We start from the raw sequence: 19306 nt of genomic DNA on the forward strand, positions 1-19306 counted from the left end.
AGAGTAAAGCATAGATTTGTTTCTATCCCAATTGATGCTTTTTTTTTCTATATAGTAGAATGCTTCTGTTCTGGTGGTTCATTCTGTAGAGGGAAGAATATATTTATTTATCAGCATTAAACAGCATGGTGTTCTAGGAGGGATAAAGTTTCACATGAATTTTGTGATCCTAAGAAAATTGTTATGATGATTTTGACTGTTTTGTTTTGAATAGACAACTCTGCAGATTTCTTGGAGGTCAGAACAAATGAATCAAGGATGAAGATAGTCTACTTAATGAAGTTGTAAAAGGTTACTTTCATTGTTGGGTCAATGAACTTTGTGAATGAGCCACACGTTTGATTTTGTACTCAAGTCTACTCTTGAGTTAATTTTAGTAATTTCTAATAAAAATGTAAATTGGCCGGACAGAGCTTTCTAGTTTTGTTTAATTTAGATTTTGATGGGGGCATAAAGGAATGATTTAACTCAGTTGAGTTTGACTTTGACTTTGTAGTAGCTACAGTGAGGGCTCTCACCTTTGTGCTGTTCTTGAACCGGCCGAAATGTTTTTTTTTAAAAAAAAACATAAAAACACTATTTTTATTAATATTTATATACACTAAAACTTTTTCTTGCCGTGGAAGGGAATGCAGAGGCGCAACTACGCAACCTACTGTCTTTCCATCATATTTATTTATTTATTAAAACTTTCAATAATATTGGTAATATCGAAATAAAATAATAAGGAAATAGTATTTAATTACGATGATTCGACTCCTCTGTTATTTAAGTATTTATTCTGCCTGCGTTTTTTTTCAGATATATTGCATTTAATCTGATGATTTTATAATAACAAGTATTATTTCCAAAGGATTATAATAACAATTATATTAGTTAGCATGATATTAATGGTGGAGCAGAGTCGGCTTTAATTAATTCAGAGAGGAAAATTAAATAGCCGGTGCCCATTCAATTGAAAGCCTGTCTGCTGTCCTGTGCCCGACACCAGATCGCAGCCTTAACTATCTGAATAATTACGCATGTACCGCCTGGGGAGTGGGGAGATCAACGCGGCTGCCATATTTTCATTTTGCCCCTCCAAACATATGAACTGAACATTTGTGAATAAATTTTTAATGTTCGAATTTATTTTGTATTTGTTTAATATATATAAGATTAAATAAATAAATACTTAAATAAAATAAACAAATTTAAGAGTATAATTTATTTAAATTATTAATGTTATGAATAAAAATTAAAATAAAAGTAATAATTAGATTTTTTTTTTATTAGTGTCGTGGCAGTTAGGCTATTGAAGGAGTGTCATTAAATTGGTAGGTCAAGCCTTTACACAAACTCCATCTTCTCTCTTTTCATCTCTCTCGATCTCACACCTTCCTCCTTCAAGGCGATCGCCGTCGCTTTAGCACTAAAACAAACGAGGAGGAGCTAGGGCCACGACGAGGATGATGACCATGAAGCATACTCTTCTTCTTCTGCTGCTTCTGCTCCTCCTCTTCCTCGTCTTTTTTGGCGTTAAGGGCGCTCTGGCGTCGCCGGGCAACCGCACGGCGAGGCGAGGGATCACGTCGCTCAGGATCGCGAGGATTCAGCGCCACTTGGCCAGGATCAACAAACCCGCAGTCAGAACCATCGAGGTAGGTGATCGTTGCGATCGGAGAGACCAGTTCGTTTCTGGGCTTTGGATTGATTTTTGATGAACTACTCGATCTTTGATCGACGGCTGATAGAGTCCGGACGGCGGAGACATCATCGACTGCGTCCCGCGGCACCGGCAGCCGGCGCTCGATCACCCGCTGCTGAAGGACCATAAGATCCAGGTTCTTCTTTCACATAGCTCCATCGCCGATTGCTCCTAGCTCACAATTTCTTCATGTATTTTTTTTTTATTTTGCTCTGTTTGTTTTTGTTTCAGAGAGCTGCGGAGAGGCCGAAGAAGGCGGCAGCGGCGGCGGCGGCGGGTAGAAACGTCAGCAAGAGTGCATCGCGCAGGGCGTGGCACCACGCCGGGCACTGCCCCAGGGGGACCGTCCCCATACGCCGGAGCTCCGTCGACGACGTTCTGCGAGCCAAGTCACTGTTCCACTTCGGGAAGAAGACCTTGTTGAGGCCTCCGGCGAGGAGCTCCGACGCGCCTGATGTGGTCAGCGGCAATGGCCATGAGGTATATATATCAATATAACCCTGCAGTTTGTCATAATTTCAAATTTCCATTTTAATAATAATAATAATAATAAGGTTTGTTGTGCAATATTTTGACTATATATTTAGGGTTTGCTGATGAGTGAAGAGAAATCAAAGCACGCATGCAGTGAGTGAACTAAGAGAGCTAGGGCTTTGATTAGGGTTAGTGGAGGAAGCCATCATCACTTCTTTTTATCTACCCTTCAAATCGAAAATAATCTTCATTGAGGCAGGGACATTTTTTATTATGGGAAGACTATAATGATATTGTTCGATCGAAAAAATGCATGTTTACCTTTTATAGAATGATATTGTTCTTGATGAGGAAAGGAGATATGCGCCAACAAGGGAATTAGAAAATAGGATCTTAGTTCATAGGATGAATATCCAGCCTAGTAAACATGACATGAACTAATTTATTAGTTTGGTACAGGTTTTGAATTAATTAATTAATTAATTAATTAATCTTATTCGTTTGAATTTTTGCAGCATGCAATTGCTTACACAATAAACGGTGGCGAGTTCTACGGGGCAAAGGCCACCATCAACGTGTGGGATCCATCCGTCCAAGTAAACAGCGAGTTCAGCCTCTCTCAGATCTGGATCCTCTCGGGATCATTCGACGGCTCGGATCTCAACAGCATCGAGGCGGGCTGGCAGGTAATTAATTAAATCATTAATTAATTACAAAATTTGATGGGCATTAATGGAGCCCTTCTCTAAATCCCACAGCACACATTTACAAGCCGGGACAAATAAATGCCAGAAATTGTTTATTTATTAATCTTTTTTAAAAATTGAATTTTAAATTCGCTAATATCAAAATGCCCCCTCAAGTTTTGTTAATTTGAAAATGCTGAAATTTTGTTGTTTTAGTCAGGTCAGCCCTGAGCTGTACGGGGACAGCAGGCCGAGGCTGTTCACTTACTGGACGGTGAGATTTAAAAAAAATATATATAATTTAAAAAAAATAATTTAAAAGTTAATTTTAAAAATTAAATAAATAATATTTATTATTATTATTATTTGTATAAAACAGAGCGATGCATATGAAGCGACTGGGTGCTACAATCTTCTGTGTTCAGGATTTGTGCAGACCAACAGAAGGATCGCCATTGGAGCTGCCATTTCACCGGTCTCTTCCTTCGAAGGCGGCCAGTACGATATCACAGTTCTCATTTGGAAGGTGAAAAAAATTTAATGGGCCCGGGACAGATAGGGCCTAACTATTCCGGCCCATTTAATTTTTTATTTTTTTAAAACAATTAATCAATTTAGCCCCTGTACTTTGTGTATTGTGTAAATTAGGACCCGAAGCTGGGGAACTGGTGGATGAGCTTCGGGGACGGCGGCGCGCTGGTGGGGTACTGGCCGGCGGAGCTGTTCAGCCACCTGTCGGAGCACGCCACCATGGTGGAGTGGGGCGGTGAGGTTGTGGACACGCGCCCCGACGGCTCGCACACCGCCACCCAGATGGGGTCGGGCCACTTCGCCGCCGGAGGGTTCTCGCGGGCCGGCTACTTCCGAAACCTCGAGGTCGTCGACGCGGACAACACCCTGGCGTCCGTCGGCTCCGGCGTATCAACGCTCGCTGAGAACACCGACTGCTACGACATCAGGAGCTTCGCCGGCGACTCTGCCGGCGACGCCGACGGGTGGGGCGCCTACTTCTACTTCGGCGGGCCCGGCAACAACCCGCGGTGCCCGTGACAGAGCTAACACATCGATCATCCGATCCGATGGATCTCTCTCTCTCTTCCGGCGTCTAGTTGCATGGCGATGATTTTGCTGTTTCATCTATAAACATGCATGCCTTTTTAACTAATTCAATATATAAATATGTTCTATTCTTTGATCTTTTAAAAATTTTAAAAATAGTATTCGGTTGGAAAATTAGTTTTGGTGACTGATGTGGCGACTAGCGAGGGTTTCATCGAAGTATGGGTCAAATGCAGAGACAACAATTAACGTAAAATGAAAGTTAAAGTTAAGGTGACAATGATGACCAACAGCTCCATCAAAAATGGTCGAGTAGAAATTGACATCATCTATTGATCGGCCTGATGATTTGTTTGAGTAGAACGCCCATTTGACGAGAAGCACTACGGTAAAAATATCAAATGTTTATTACAGATCAAAGGAACATTAAGTTGATCGGAGTGCTTGTCCGATCGGATAGAAACAATCTACTGAACCAAGTCACTGCGGGGAAAAACTGCAAAGGTCGACCAAGCGGAGGAGTCCCGACCGAGCGGAGGAGTCCCGACCGAGCGGCTACCTCGCTCGGTGGAACAGTGGGACCACTCCTATATCTCTTAATATCCCTTTGGGAGGTAATGACGCTGACGACAAAGCATGGTTAATATGCGAATTATACGACGAAAACTTCTATTATCTTATCGGGGATTTGCATACCTTGTTAAGGTATGGTATCAGAGACACTTTATGACATGTCCTTTCATAGGACGGTTGGACAAGCGTGCCTGCACCTTCAGGAGCATGCACGTCGTCCACTGGGACACTATATAAAGGGGGTTCATGCATCGACGGAGGTATGTGTTATTTACTATTCACACTTGTGCTTTCACTGTTGTTACGTTGCTCCACCTTCGTCTACTGCTTTGGTGACTGACTTGAGTGTCGGAGGACCAACGCCGGAGACCCCTTCCCTGGCCCCCTACTGATGTTTCTCGTGCTGTAGATCAGAGCGGAGTCTTCGCGAGGTCAATAGAGGAGCCACATCCCCAGTCAACCTTCTTCACGATTTTCGAATAGGATTAGTGACCATTAGGGATACGACAGCTATTTTGTGAGTAAATCACCGTAAACCAATTTCTCGAATGAATGAGAAATTAATGTTTAATGAAGGATTGATTTGATATGATCAGATGAAAGTTTAACTTGCATATGGGTTGGATTCATGGATAAATACTAACTCGAGTATGTGGAACCATTGAGGGATATGAAATTATAATTAATTAATTAAAAGATTAATCATTATAATATTAATTAATTAATTAATATTTATAATAGATTAAGTCAATAGTTAATCAATTAATCAATTAAATTAATTATAATAAAAAAGGTTTAAGGGAAAAGACACATCTCATATTCTTTCACCTCTTAAAAGAAACCTTTCACCTCTTGGGAGTAACCCTCCATTCCTATAAAACAAATCTCATTCTTTCTACTCAACTCACTCAATTATCAAGTTGTGAATTCTCCTCTTGGGTTCTCTCCTCTCTCTCCTCTCTTAAGAATTTCAAGGCTTTGAAAGTTCGGTGGGCTCGAAATTTAGAGTGCTCCTATTTCGAGACGCAAGTCGTTGTACCTTGGAAGACGATTGTCAATAAACCGTAAGCACCTGGGCGGAGCAATATCGTCTTAAGGAAAGAAGGTCTAGCCTTCACCTCAATCTTAATACTCTTATCCTTAGGAATAAGTTTACCCAAAGGGGTTGTACCAATATCTGAAGGGATAACTCGACGACTGACGAGATTAGGTCGGTAACAACAATACCAAGAAGGGTATGCCTCTTACCCGAAGGGGGGCTTCAATAACCGAAAGGAGATGTCGAGAGAATAAATGAGACAAGGTCCACATTGCTGTATCGAGCTCTACCGGTTAGAGTCATCGACTCATTGTTGAGATGACTAACCGAGCCTAACTGTTGGATTTCAACACTGAAGATCCATATACTCAATATTTAAAAATATATAACAATCTTAAGACGATATTGGCGACCGTGGGTCCGACTCTTACTTGTGAGAAATTGAAAAAATTCTCTGTAATTGTCTTCAAGCGATGACAGTAAAAAACACTGTATTAGTTGAAGAAAATGTATCTTTTAAGGTTACTATCCTAGCGCATTTAAAAGTAAACCTCAAGTAATGTGAGAGTTACTCGCAAGAAAGAATAAAATTTTCCTATGTAAGAACCATGCCTTAAAAGAATGGATAACAAAATTATACCATAGTATAATGTAACAATGATGGTTAAGGCGTTGTGGGGGTCATTTGACTAAAGTTACAAAGTTAGTGGACGAGAAATCTAGTGGACGAGAAGGAAACACACAGTAATTCCGAGGGACGAGAAGCCGGAGCAGAAGGCTGCTCGAGAAGACCGGAAGTTGGGTTCGGGTGAGCCCTTTTCCGGATGGTAGAGATCACCCAAGTGAACGGATCCGGAGAAGAAGAACCGGACCGAGGCGGGACTGAACCAGAGAAGAGGTCCCGGACGAAAAAGTCAACATCTGTTGAATTTGGGCTCCGGGGCGCGCGGAGTAGTCCGGGGCGCCCGGAGCCCTCCGGGGCGCCCGGAACCCTTTCGGGCGCTCGAACCAGACTTTTGACCAGGATCGAGATTTGACTCAATCTGATCGTTGGGGGATAAAGTTTATCCCCCCAGGGCGCCCGGAACCCCTTCGGGGCGCCCCGACCAAGGCTATAAATATAGCCTTGGTCCAGAAGCTTTTCAATGAACTCTGAATTGTAATTCCAACACTTGTAAGCTTTAGTCTAGAGTTGAGCTTCTGTTTTCTGCGCTTCAACGCTGTACGAGGCTTCTCCGCCTGAAGGAGTTTTTAGTGAGCTTAATCTTCCTTGGATTAACAACCACATCGGTTGTAACCAAGTAAATCCTTGTGCCTCGCTTTTTCTTTATGCTTTTAATTTATCGGCTTACTTTATATATACAAGTGTTAGCTTAAAGAGTTCGAGGAAGGGTTGTTTCTTTTTATGTTTACAGGACTATCCAACAACCCCCTCCTAGCCGGCCGCAACGGTCCTACAAGTGGTATCAGAGCCGAGACACCTCAGAAGGACTAACCACTGTCTGAAGCAACAAAACGATGCCCGGAGCTAGCGACTACCCACCAGCATTCGAGGGGGAGTTTCCCTTATGGAAGCAACAAATGGAGGTATATCTAAACTTTGATTCGGGTATTTTTTCAATAATGAAATTTGGTTATGAAGAACCGAAGAACGCGTACGGAGAAGAAATCGATAAACGTCTCTGGACCCACAAGCAACGTGAGGAGTTTATGGCAAACAGACGAGCTAAATTTCACCTCCTAAGCATGATACCAAATGAATATCTCAATAGAGTTGGCGAGTACAAAAGCGCAAAAGAACTTTGGGAAAAGTTCTTGAAGATTCATGAAGAATCAAAAGAAGCCAAATCCGAGACTAAAGAAATTGCCGAAAAAACAATCATAGTAGAAGACCCACCTAAAGATGAAGAAAGCTCAACCGAGATGAGCATCGAGAAAGGGGGAGTGTCTTCAGAAGAAAGTAATTCAACAGGGGAAGAACCAATGGCCGATGAGGTAAGTAAGGTATGACCTCTACCCTCAGAACAACTGGTTAATTCAATAGAAAAGTTGCCTGGAGAATATTGTGATTTAAAAATTGAATTATCAAATAATTCAATAGAAAAGTTGCCTGAAGATTTTTATGATTTAAAAATTGAATTATCGGAAGAGTGTTTCGGTTTACCAATTATCTTGAAAGACTTTTGTGAATTACAAAATATTTTGTCGACAGATTTTTGCAAATTAGAATTTATGTCAAAATACTTTTGCAAATTATAAAATATTTTGTTGAACGAAGTTTGCAAATCAGAAGTATTGTCGAAAAACCTTATCAAGTTTATATTATCGAAATATCTTTGCGAATTAGGAATTCAAAATACAATAGAAAATGACATGTTACAATTTGTACAAATTTCTACATGTTCAAATTTTCTTGCTTCAAAGTTAAGAAATTATGATAAATTAAAATGAAAATTTAAAATTTTCTGATAAAAGTATTAGAATAAAATAAATAAATAATTGCATAGAATTTTTTTTTAATGTTATCAATTTTCTTAAATTTTCTTGCATAAAGTTTTGGACTTAGAAAGATGTTTCTTGATGACGAAAACTAAGAAATTTTTCAAAAGTTATTTTTGACTTAGAAATTTTTCCTTGACTTGGAAATATTTTTCCCTGAAAATCACTGAATTATATTTTCATAATTTTTCTAAATGTCAACCCTTAGATTCTTTTTGTACCCCATTTTTTTTTATGTGATCAAAGGGGGAGAAGAAAGTATAAGTCTAGGGGGAGGTAGAAATTAAAAATTTTCAAAATTAATTTTTTCTATCATGTTGCAAGTTATTGCAATAGAAATTATTTCATTTTCATATCTATTTTTTGTCCCTAGCTTAACTTGGTCTGATCACATCAAAAAGGGGGAGGTTGTTGGAACCCCAAGGTTGTTTTGGTGTGATTAACAAGTTAAGTTAGACCCTGTGTTGTTTTAACCTTGTGTCTAAGTGTGCAGGAGCTTAGGAGCATAGGTACTCGAGCGGAAGACGCAGCTAGTGAGAAGGACGGCACGCGGTGCGTCCGAGGGACGAGGTGCTGCGGAAGAGTACCCCGGTGGACGAGAAGGAAGCGTGCGGTGGTTCCGAGGGACGAAAGCTAGAGCGGAAGATTGCTCAGGGAGCAAGAGACGCAGCTAGCGAGAAGGTCGGCACGTGATGCGACCGAGGGACGAAGACTGCGGATGAGTACGCTGGTGGACGAGAAGGAAACACGCAGCAATTCCGAGGGACGAGAAGCAGGAGCGGAAGGCTGCTCGAGAAGACCGGAAGTTGGGTTCGGGTGAGCCCTTTTCCGGATGACAAAGATCACCCAAGTGAACGGATCCGGAGAAGAAGAACCGGACTGAGGCGGGACTGAACCAGAGAAGAGGTCTCGGACGAAAAAGTCAACATCTGTTGACTTTGGGCTCCAGGGCGCCCGGAACCCTTCCGGGCGCCCAGACCAGACTTTTGACCAGGATCGAGATTTGACTCTATCTGATCGTTGGGGGATAAAATTTATCCCCCCAGGGCGCTCGGAACCCCTTCGGGGCGCCCCGACCAAGGCTATAAATATAGCCTTGGTCCAGAAGCTTTTCAATGAACTCTGAATTGTAATTCCAACGCTTGTAAGCTTTAGTCTAGAGTTGAGTTTCTGTTTTCTGCGCTTCAACGCTGTACGAGGCTTCTCCGCTTGAAGGAGTTTTTAGTGAGCTTAATCTTCCTTGGATTAACAACCACATCGGTTGTAACCAAGTAAATCCTTGTGCCTCACTTTTTCTTTATGCTTTTAATTTATCGGCTTACTTTATATATACAAGTGTTAGCTTAAAGAGTTCGAGGAAGGGTTGTTTCTTTTTATGTTTACAGGACTATCCAACAACCCCCTCCTAGCCGGCCGTAACGGTCCTACAACTTTGACTCGATAAGATTGGAAGACTAAGAGATGTATACTTCTTGAGTCAAATGCCTCTCGAAGAGTAATACAATCCTGGTCTGCACTCCAATCAGACGACCGCAACTTTGACTCGATAAGATTGGAAGACTAAGGGATGTATATGTTGGTTGGTCCTAGGAAGATCCTACCGGCTCCACTGTACAAAAATTTTGTACAAGTGTTGAACCTTTCCTAAATAACCTATTGTGTTCTTTAGAAATTAAATTAGGAATTGCAAATGGAACTTAACATTATTGATTCCAAATTTAACTTATCTGTTCTTAATGGTTTAGATTTGGATCGCAAACGATGCTTAACATTATTGATCCAAATCCACCTATGTTATCAATTCAATAATTTCCAAAATTGGCTTCCAGGACTGCATGGCGAGGCACTAGTCCTTCTTGGGTATGAGATTATCCACCACCGCCTAGACAAAACCTTTTAAGGAAAGCTAATATTTAATTTTCTTATATAACTCTAGGTTTAACCAAAAAGAACAATTGAATCACAAATTCGAAAAATAAAAAAAAAACACAAACTCGAATCACAAATTCGAAACTCTAGAATCATATGCCTCTTGTGTTTGGAATTCATACAAAGAAAAACTAGCATGATGCGGAAAATAATTATTAGTTATATCTTTTCTTTGTATGCTAATAACCTCGAGATCTTCTGCCGTATTCCTCGCCTCCTCTTGGACATCGTGTGGGTGACGATCCTCTAAGATGAACACCACCCAAAAGCTCCTCCTTCTTCTCTAATATTCGGCCACCACCACCACCAAGTAAAAAGAGAGCAAGGGGAAAGGAAAAGGGAGAAGGCCGGCCACAAGAGAGAGCACAAGCAATAGAATAAGAATTGATACCTTATGAGGTCTCTCCTCCCATTCTTTTATAATACTTGCCCAAGGTGAATAAAGAAAGATTTTTTACAAAAATTAAAATCTTCCTCTTGTTTTCCTTTTCTCCTTTTTAATTTCCTTTTCTCCTTTTAATTGATTGAATGATCGACCCCCTTGCTTGGGCACCAAGCAAGGGTGGCCGACCCTTAAAAGAAGAAAGAAATATTTTGTAAAAATTTTATAAGGAAAGAAAGAAAGCTCTTATAAAATTTTACAAGCTCTCTTCTAATTTCCTAACGTGGATGTTTAAAAAGGAAAATTTTAAAGCAAGTTTTAAGATTTAAAACTTCTCATTTAAAATTTCCTTTTTTAACATGGTTACAAAAAGAAAAGTTTTAAATTTAAAATTCTCTTTTTAAAAACCATGTGGATAGTTTAAAAAGGAAAGTTTTAAAACTTTTAAAAACTTTCTTTTAAACCATGTGGCCTAATTCAAATAAGGAAAGTTTTATAATTTTAAAATTTCTCTTTTAAAACTTGTAGATATCTACAAAGAGAAGATTTTAAAAATTCAAAACACCCCTCATACTTTGAATTATAGTGGCCGACCCCCCTCTTGCTTGGGCACCAAGCAAGGGGCCGACCCCTTTGAGAAGGAAGTGGCCGACCCTATAGCTTAGTCACCAAACCATGGGCCGGCCCCCTCTTGGACACCAAGATGGACTTTTCATGAGTGGATTTGAGGCTTCATTGAGGCTATGACAGGGACCTAGAGGAGAAATTGATTTTGGCCTCCCGATGAGCTCAAGTATCCCGTGTTCGCCCTGAACACACAACTCAAGTTTATCAATAATAACTCATTCCACTATAGAGCTATTATTGCACTACCGCACCAATCCCAAATTATATTTTGGGCTCCTACTTATCATGAGTGTGTTAAATTCCCTATGTTTAAGATGTCGGATGCCCACTAATTAATTGAGTTACTGACAACTCATTTTAATTAATATCTCAGTTCAAGAGTAGTACCACTCAACCTTATCGTCATGTCGGACTAAGTTCACCTGCAGGGTTTAATATGATAATCCTTATGAGCTCCTCTTGGGGACATTATCAACCTAGATTACTTGGACACAGTTTCTTTTTATAATCAACAACACACACTATAAGTAATATCATTTCCCAACTTATCGGACCTTTTGATTTATCAAGCTAAATCTCACCCTTTGATAAGTTAAAGAAATAAATACTAAATATATGTGCTTGTTATTATATTAGGATTAAGAGCACACACTTCCATAATAACTAAGGTCTTGTTCTTTTATTAAGTCAGTATAAAAAGAACTTACCTTAAATGGTCCTGCTCAATACACTCAGAGTGCACTAGTGTAATTTATTAGTCAAGATAAACTAATACCTAATTACACTACGATTATTCTAATGGTTTGTTTCTTTCCATCTTAGTCGTGAGCTACTGTTTATAATTTATATAGAGCCGATAACATAATCTTCTGTGTGTGACACCACACATCATATTATCTACAATATAAATTAATTGAACAACTACACTTAGCATATAAATGTAAATATTTTTGACCAATGTGATTCTTTATTTCAAAATAAATGTTTACAAAAGCTAGGCTTTTATTATACACTTTAACAGTATACTTCTTGAGTCAAATGTCTCTTGAAGAGTAATATAATCCTAGTCAGCACTTTAATCAGACGATCACAACTTTGGCTCGATAAGATTGAATGGCAAAAGGATGTATACTTCTTGAGTCGAGTGTCTCTCGAAGAGTAAATATAATCTTGGTTAGCACTTCAATCAGATGACCATAAGTTTAGCTCGATGAGATTGGAAGACCAAGGGATGTGTACCTCTTGAGTCAATCCTAGTCAATACTCTAATTAGAGGATCATAGCTCTAGAAAAATCAACAAAGCAAGATCATCCATGGTGATTGAGGGAGAGAATGCAAAATATTGCTCAAGGAATGTTTCTTAAGGAAGAGCACCATTCAATAATTGACTATATCACATTCACATCAATTCAACAATAGTGGCTTAAATATTGAGAAGATGATAAAACTATGTTGATAAGTTTTGGGTTTATCCTGAAAATTATGGGAGAAATTGTCCTCTCAATAAACCATAGCCTCGGTGAGATAGAAATGAAAAATCTCTATAAGGCGTTGAAAAGTCACGAACCTTTTAGTGAAGCCTATAAATGCAGAGGTTAACCAATGTGCCAATATATATATGATATATTATGGTATCTAAGAAATTATGAGAAGAACATTAGTGTAAAATGGTAAGTTTTGAAATGACTTAATACCATTAAAAATAGTAGATCTCTAGTGGTAAAATCTTCATTGAATATGGAGAATTGTGCGGATCCGCTAGGTCTATCAAGAGATTAATTATACTGTATGTCTAAGGGAATGAGTCTAAAACTCAACATTTAAATCGAGTAGTGGTAACCCAACCATATTGACTGGAGATCCCAAGATCATGGTTCAAAAGGGACAACTAAGCTACAAGATTCAAGGCACTTAGGAGTAATTACTCCAACTCATTCTAGGAGACAAAAGATGTAATCTGTAAAATGAGTAAAGGATGAACAAAAATTCTTAATGATTCCTATATTATATTATAAAGGGTATAATAGGGTATTGCAATATACTCTTAATAGGAGATCACCTATATATGTGTGAAGATGGGTTGCTTCAATGAAACATTTATGAATCCCAAGTTTTGTCCATGGCCAAAATGGATACGATAGAGAACTGATAAAAGGCTAGGGGCTATTATGTGGATATGATTATCTTGGTTTACACCAATGGTTGAACAATTCAAGACAGTTCATTGAGCAGCCAAGTAAATCCAATCGTATTCCACTATGAAAGGTTCAAAGCCATAAGCTACATCTCTTGATGCAATACTCTTTTGATGAAACTCTTGTTTGAGATTTAAAACTTATCCATAATTTCTATTCATGTGGAAGATTGTTATAGAAAATTGGTTTTGGTGACTATTAGGGATAAGACGGCTATTTCGCGAGTAAACCATCGTAAACCAATTTCTCGAGCGAATGAGAAATTAATGTCTAATGAAGGGTTGATTCAATATGATCGGAGGGAAGTTTGACTTGTATATGAGTTGAATTCATGGATGAACGCTAACTCGAGTATGTGGAACTATTGAGAGGTATGAAATTATAATTAATTTTATTGATTAATTAATTGATTGATTAAAAGATTAATTATTGTAATATTAATTGATTAATTAATATTTACAATAGATTAAGTAAATAGTTAATTAATTAAATTAATATTTATAATAGATTAAGTAAATAGTTAATTAATTAAATTAATTATAATGAAAAGGTTTAAGTGAGAAGGTTTAAAGAAAAAGACATATCCCATATTCTTTTACCTTTTGGGAGTAACTGTTGGGAGTTACAGGAGACGAAGGGAAACGAAGTCCTTTCGTCTCTCTCGTTGCTGCAAACGCCAAGGAGACGAAGGGGCGTCCTTTCCCCTTCGTCTTCCTTAATCTTCTTATAAAGGCGCGTCCAAGCCTTTGAGAAGAGGACGAGGGTGCAGAGGTTTTGAAAGGTGATCAAAGAGGAGCGCAGCGAAGTGTGAGGTGATCAGGGAGCAAAGGTGAAAGTCTTGAGGCTGAGATTTGGTTCGTGAACTTTGAAGTGCTTTCCGTTTGCCCCGTGATCGTGCTTCCGACAACGGCAGCCTCTTCGTCGACCGGCGCCTTCAGTTGCGATTTCTTCGGGAGATCACTGTGAGTGGTTACCGCTTTCGTTTCATTTTTTGTTTCATGCTCTCAAAAAGATCAACAATGGTATCAGAGCATAGTTTTGGATGCATGAAAATCGACGCGGAGATCACTCTCGCATTTTTTCTTCCTCTGTCGCGAAGAAGAAGATGAACAGTGAATACTGTGCATCAATTGAATCGATTAACCAATCGATTCAATTGAATTGAATAGATTGAAATTGCATTTCGATCGATTCGAAATCACACAGAATTCTTTGATCGATTCATGGATTGATTGAGAGAAATAAAAAATACGAACAGTGCCGTTTTTGACGAAGCACAGAGTTGAATCGATTCATGAATCGATTGAAGTGCACATTTTATATTTTTAAATATTTGAATCGATTCAATTCCAAGTTTGAATCGATTAAAGGTCGAAGGAAAAAGACATGAATAGTAGTGTTTTCGAAGCACAGTGCTGCATGCGCATGTAAGTTTTTTTTCCTTCACATATATAAACCGTGGATGTTTACATTTTAATTAAATATATTTATTAATTAATTAAATACATAAGGAAATGTATTATTAATTAATAAATAAATATTTAATTAATTTATGGTTCAATTTACTGAAAATGGAACCATACCAACTTGTCCAATCAAATCCAAGTTTGGTTTAAATTATTAGTTGATTTAAGCAAACCAGTTTGATTCAATGATACCAAAGCTGGTTCAAATTATTTGTTGATTTAATCAGTTCGGATTATTATTGAATTAATTGGGGTGATCTTGATTACAGAAGTTGGGCTAATCAAATATGACCAGATTGGTTCTGTTGTGTCAGATTTGATAAAAAGATTTGATTTGTTCTATGGGTCAGACTTGGATGAATCAAACAGATCTAAGTTTGATCAATAAGTCTGAAATTGATTCAAATTAGCTTAAACAATAACAGAACATAAGTCAGAAATCTTTGTCCACTTAGATTAGTTCTAAGAAGGGCAATAGACTAAGCTTAAGATCCGGACTCCTGATTGACCGGTCCAATAGGTCAGTCGACTTAAACTCCTGAAAATCAAGAAGATTTGTTTTTCTTGATTTATAATGATGGTATTATGCCTGTATGAATTGAATTAAACTGGTTTTGTACTGGTTAGTCGGTTTTGTACTGATTTATTTAAATTCAATTTTTCAGATAGCACGGACTATTACCACATTGACTTGTCGCAAAGTGCGGCAAAACCAGCTTCGAGAGGAGATTCAGGAGATAGAGTATAAGTCTGCATATGGAGTCGACAGACATGTTAGATGGCTTGATAGACTATTTTGAAAACTTGTGCAAGAAGAATTTCCAGTCCTGGACAGTTATAGGATCTGGGCATTAATGCAATCATTGCCAGAGTATCCTAGGATAATAGCAGACTATGTATGGGGATGTCATGAAGGACACGTCACATATTCAGAACTGTGTGAGGAACTGCTTCACCATATGGGTGAAGAAGAGCTTGAAGAGTCTGAAGAGAATCAGGAAATGTTCGAGGAAGATCCAGAAATGGATCTGATGGAGAATCCTGAAGCTGCCCCATCTGAGATTATCCCAAATGAGTCTAGGTTAATAGGGATAATATTGGCTGTTGCACTAGTGTTTGTCCTAGTGGGAGCAGTGCTGGCCTACCTAGTTTATTAGTGTTCTGTTTACTGTCGTTATGTACGAACAGTGTTAGCTCATCTAGTTTTTGAGTCATGTAATAATTTCTGTCATTATGTACGAACAGAATTATATAATGAAAAGTTATGTTATATGTTAACAAACTTGGAAATGATTAGTTCATTTCATGACATGATCAGTTCATGTGAATATGATTCGTTCATATGAAAAATGATTAGTTCATTTTAATAATGATTCATTCATTAGAATGGATGTGTGTAATATGATTGATCAATGTTGATTAGATTAGAACATACAAATGATGAGTGGAAACAATGTTATCACTTGATTTTGTAAACTAACTCTAATTTACACTGAGTCAATAAATAATTGCACATATATGAATTACACTGAAATAATAAATAATATGTTTATTTATGTAGATCATGACAACTAAAAACATCATAGCTGAACTCAATAAGGGTGAGAAATTATATGGGGATAACTACAAAATCTGGCACCTCAAGATACGTTCTTAAGGAACAAGAAGTTCTAGAGGTTGTAAATCAAATCATGGAAGAATCGGTTGATGGTTCTATAGCACAGCACAGACGTGACCTTGATGCCTATAAGGCATGGAAAAGGAAGGACTCCATTGCTAAGGGTATATTGATTAGTTCAATGGTGGATGACCTGGTATTTGAGTATGAGCCATTACCATCTGCTCATGCTGTCTGGGCAGCCCTTAAAGAGAAGTACAGTGGAGTAAGTTTGAGTAAGCTCTATCAGCTAACTATCAAGTTTGATAGCTGTAAAAAGCGCTCAAATGTTACCATGGACCAACATCTCAGGGAGATGGGTAATATGATTCGAGAGCTTAAGACTGCTGTGCTGGAGTGTATACTAAAAGCCTAGCTTTTGTAAATATTTATTTTTGAAATAAAATAATCACATTGGTCAATATCTACATGTATTGGTTAAACGTAATTGTTCAATTAATTTATGTAGTAGACAACATGGTGTGTGGTGTCATACACAAAAGATCATGTTGACGGTTCTTTATAAATTATAAACAGTTGCTCACGACTAAGATGGAAAGGAACAAACCATCGGAATAGTCGTAGTGTAATTAAGTATTAGTTTATCTTGATTAATAAATTACACTGGTACACTCTAAGTGTATTGAGTAGGACCATTTAGGTAAGTTCTTTTTGTACTGACTTAATAAAAGTACTAAACCTTAGTTATTATGGAAGTGTGTGCTCTTAATCCTAATATAATAACAAGCGCATATATTTAATATTTATTTCTTTGACTTATCAAAGGGTGAGGTTTAGCTCGATAAATCAATATGCCCGATAAGTTGGGAAATGGTATTACTTATAGTGTGTGTTATTGATTATAGAAGGAATCTGTGTCCTAGTTATCTAGGCTGAGAATATCCCCAAGAGGAGCTCATAAGAATTGTCATGTTAAACCCTGCAGGTGGACTTAGTCCGACATGACAATGAGGTTGAGTGGTACTACTCTTGGAGCTAGATATTAATTAAGTGAGTTGTCAGTAACTTACTTAATTAGTGGACATTCGTAATCTTAAACACAGGGAGACTAACACATTCATGATAAGAATGAGCTCATAATGTAATTTGGGATTGGTGCGGTAGTGCGGTAATAACTCTCTAGTGGAATGAGTTATTATCGATGAACTTGAGTTGTATGTTCGGGGCGAACACGGGATACTCAAGCTCATCGGAAGGCCAAAACCAATTTCTCCTCTAGGTCCCTGTCGTAGCCTCATTATAGTCTCAAGTCCATCCAAATGTAAGACTCTTCTTGGTGTCCAAGAAGGGGGCCGGTCCAATGCTTGGTGACCAAGCAAGGGTCGGACACATTCTCTTCCAAGGGGCTGACCCTTTGCTTGGTAACCAAGCATGAGGGGGCCGACCACTATAATTCATAAAGGGAGGGTTGTTTTGAATTTTTAAAATCTTCTCTTTGTAGAAAACTATAAGTTTTAAAAGAGAGATTTTAATTTTTTAAAAATTTCTTTATTTGAATTAGGCCCCATGTTTTAATAGAGAGTTTTAAAAGTTTTTAAAACTTTCATTTTTTAACCATCCTCATGGTTTAAGAAAAAAAGGAAGATAAGTTTTAAAATTAAAATTTTCTATCATCATGTTAAAAAAGGAAATTTTATAAGAGAAGTTTTAAATTTTAAAACATGATTTTAAATTTTTTTAGAACTTTCCTTTTTTAATTTTCTATCGTCAAGACAATGGACCATAAGATTTAATGAAGTAATATTGTCTTATGGTTTCGAAATGGTCAATGAGGATCATTGTGTTTACCAAAGAAAGGAGAAAGGAAAGTTTGTCATTTTATCATTATATGTTGATGATATACTAATAGCTGGAAGCGACATGAAGTGTGTGATAGAAGTCAAAAGTTGGCTTTCATCATAATTTGACATAATAGATATGGGAGAAGCAGAGTACATCTTAAGAGTGAAGATCGTTAGAGACCGATCAAAAAGGTTTTTGGATTTATCTCAAGAAGCTTATATCACTAAGATGCTACAACACTTTAATATGTCAGATTGCAACATTGAACAGACGCCTATAGCGAAAGGTACTATTTTGAGCAAAAGTATATATCCCAAGACTCCTGATGAAATAGCCGAAATGAAGAAGAAACCATATGCAGTGTTATTGGTAGTTTGATGTACACTATGTTGTGTACTCATCCTGATATAAGCTATGCTGCTGGCTTAGTTAGTCGTTTCCAGTAAAACCCAGGATCGAGACACTGGAAAGCGGTGAAGAGGATATTCAGATATCTCAAAGGAACAACTGATTATTGCCTCTGTTTCCAAGGATCATATATGAGCCTAAGTGGCTACTCAGATGCAGATTGGGCAGGGGACCTTGATGACAGAAAATCCACATCTGACTATGTCTTCTTGCTAAATGATGGCGCCATCTCATGGAATAGCAAGAAGCAGGCTTGTGTAGCCTTGTCGACAATGGAAGCTGTGTATGTGGTTTGTGCAGCGGCTGTGCAAGAAGCTGTCTGGCTAAGAAGATTCCTGAAACATCTGAAGATTGTTGAGGATAGTGGGAGTCCTGTTACTATGTACTGTGACAGTCAAGCTGCAATAGTTTTTTCCAAGGATCTCAAATATCACAGCAAAGGCAAGCATATAGAAATTAAGTATAATTTTGTAAGGGATATTGTTGACAAGAAAAAGATAATTCTTGAGTACATCCCTACACGGAATATGCTTGCTGATCCTTTTACTAAGTCATTGACTAAAGAGTCATTTCATGGACATGTGAAGTCTTTGGGACTTCGAAGAATGTAACTAATTGTAAAGATATTTTGATAAATGAAAAATGTCATGATCTATTCAGTGTATATATTTTTGTTACATTCAAATAAAAGTCTCGATAAGCATGTTGGCAGATTGGGATTCGTCCACTCACATGGACAATCATCTCTATTTGTTAAGTACAAATAGAGGTAAGACCGTTGCTTATGAGACAACTTATATAACTATGAATAGAGACATACC

At 38.1% G+C, this 19306-nt stretch overlaps 1 protein-coding gene across 1 annotated transcript; it reads left to right on the forward strand.

The window, feature by feature from the left end:
* Positions 1–1349: 1349 nt before the first annotated feature.
* LOC121987922 lies at positions 1350–4037 on the forward strand. Its single transcript, XM_042541624.1, has 7 exons — positions 1350–1640; positions 1734–1823; positions 1919–2167; positions 2677–2847; positions 3068–3121; positions 3227–3373; positions 3496–4037. The coding sequence occupies exons 1-7, from the start codon at positions 1449–1451 to the stop codon at positions 3895–3897; spliced, it is 1305 nt and encodes a 434-aa protein (XP_042397558.1). The 5' UTR covers positions 1350–1448; the 3' UTR covers positions 3898–4037.
* Positions 4038–19306: the final 15269 nt, after the last annotated feature.

The sequence above is a fragment of the Zingiber officinale genome, chromosome 5B (genome assembly GCF_018446385.1).
Source record: "Zingiber officinale cultivar Zhangliang chromosome 5B, Zo_v1.1, whole genome shotgun sequence".
Lineage (NCBI taxonomy): Eukaryota > Viridiplantae > Streptophyta > Magnoliopsida > Zingiberales > Zingiberaceae > Zingiber > Zingiber officinale.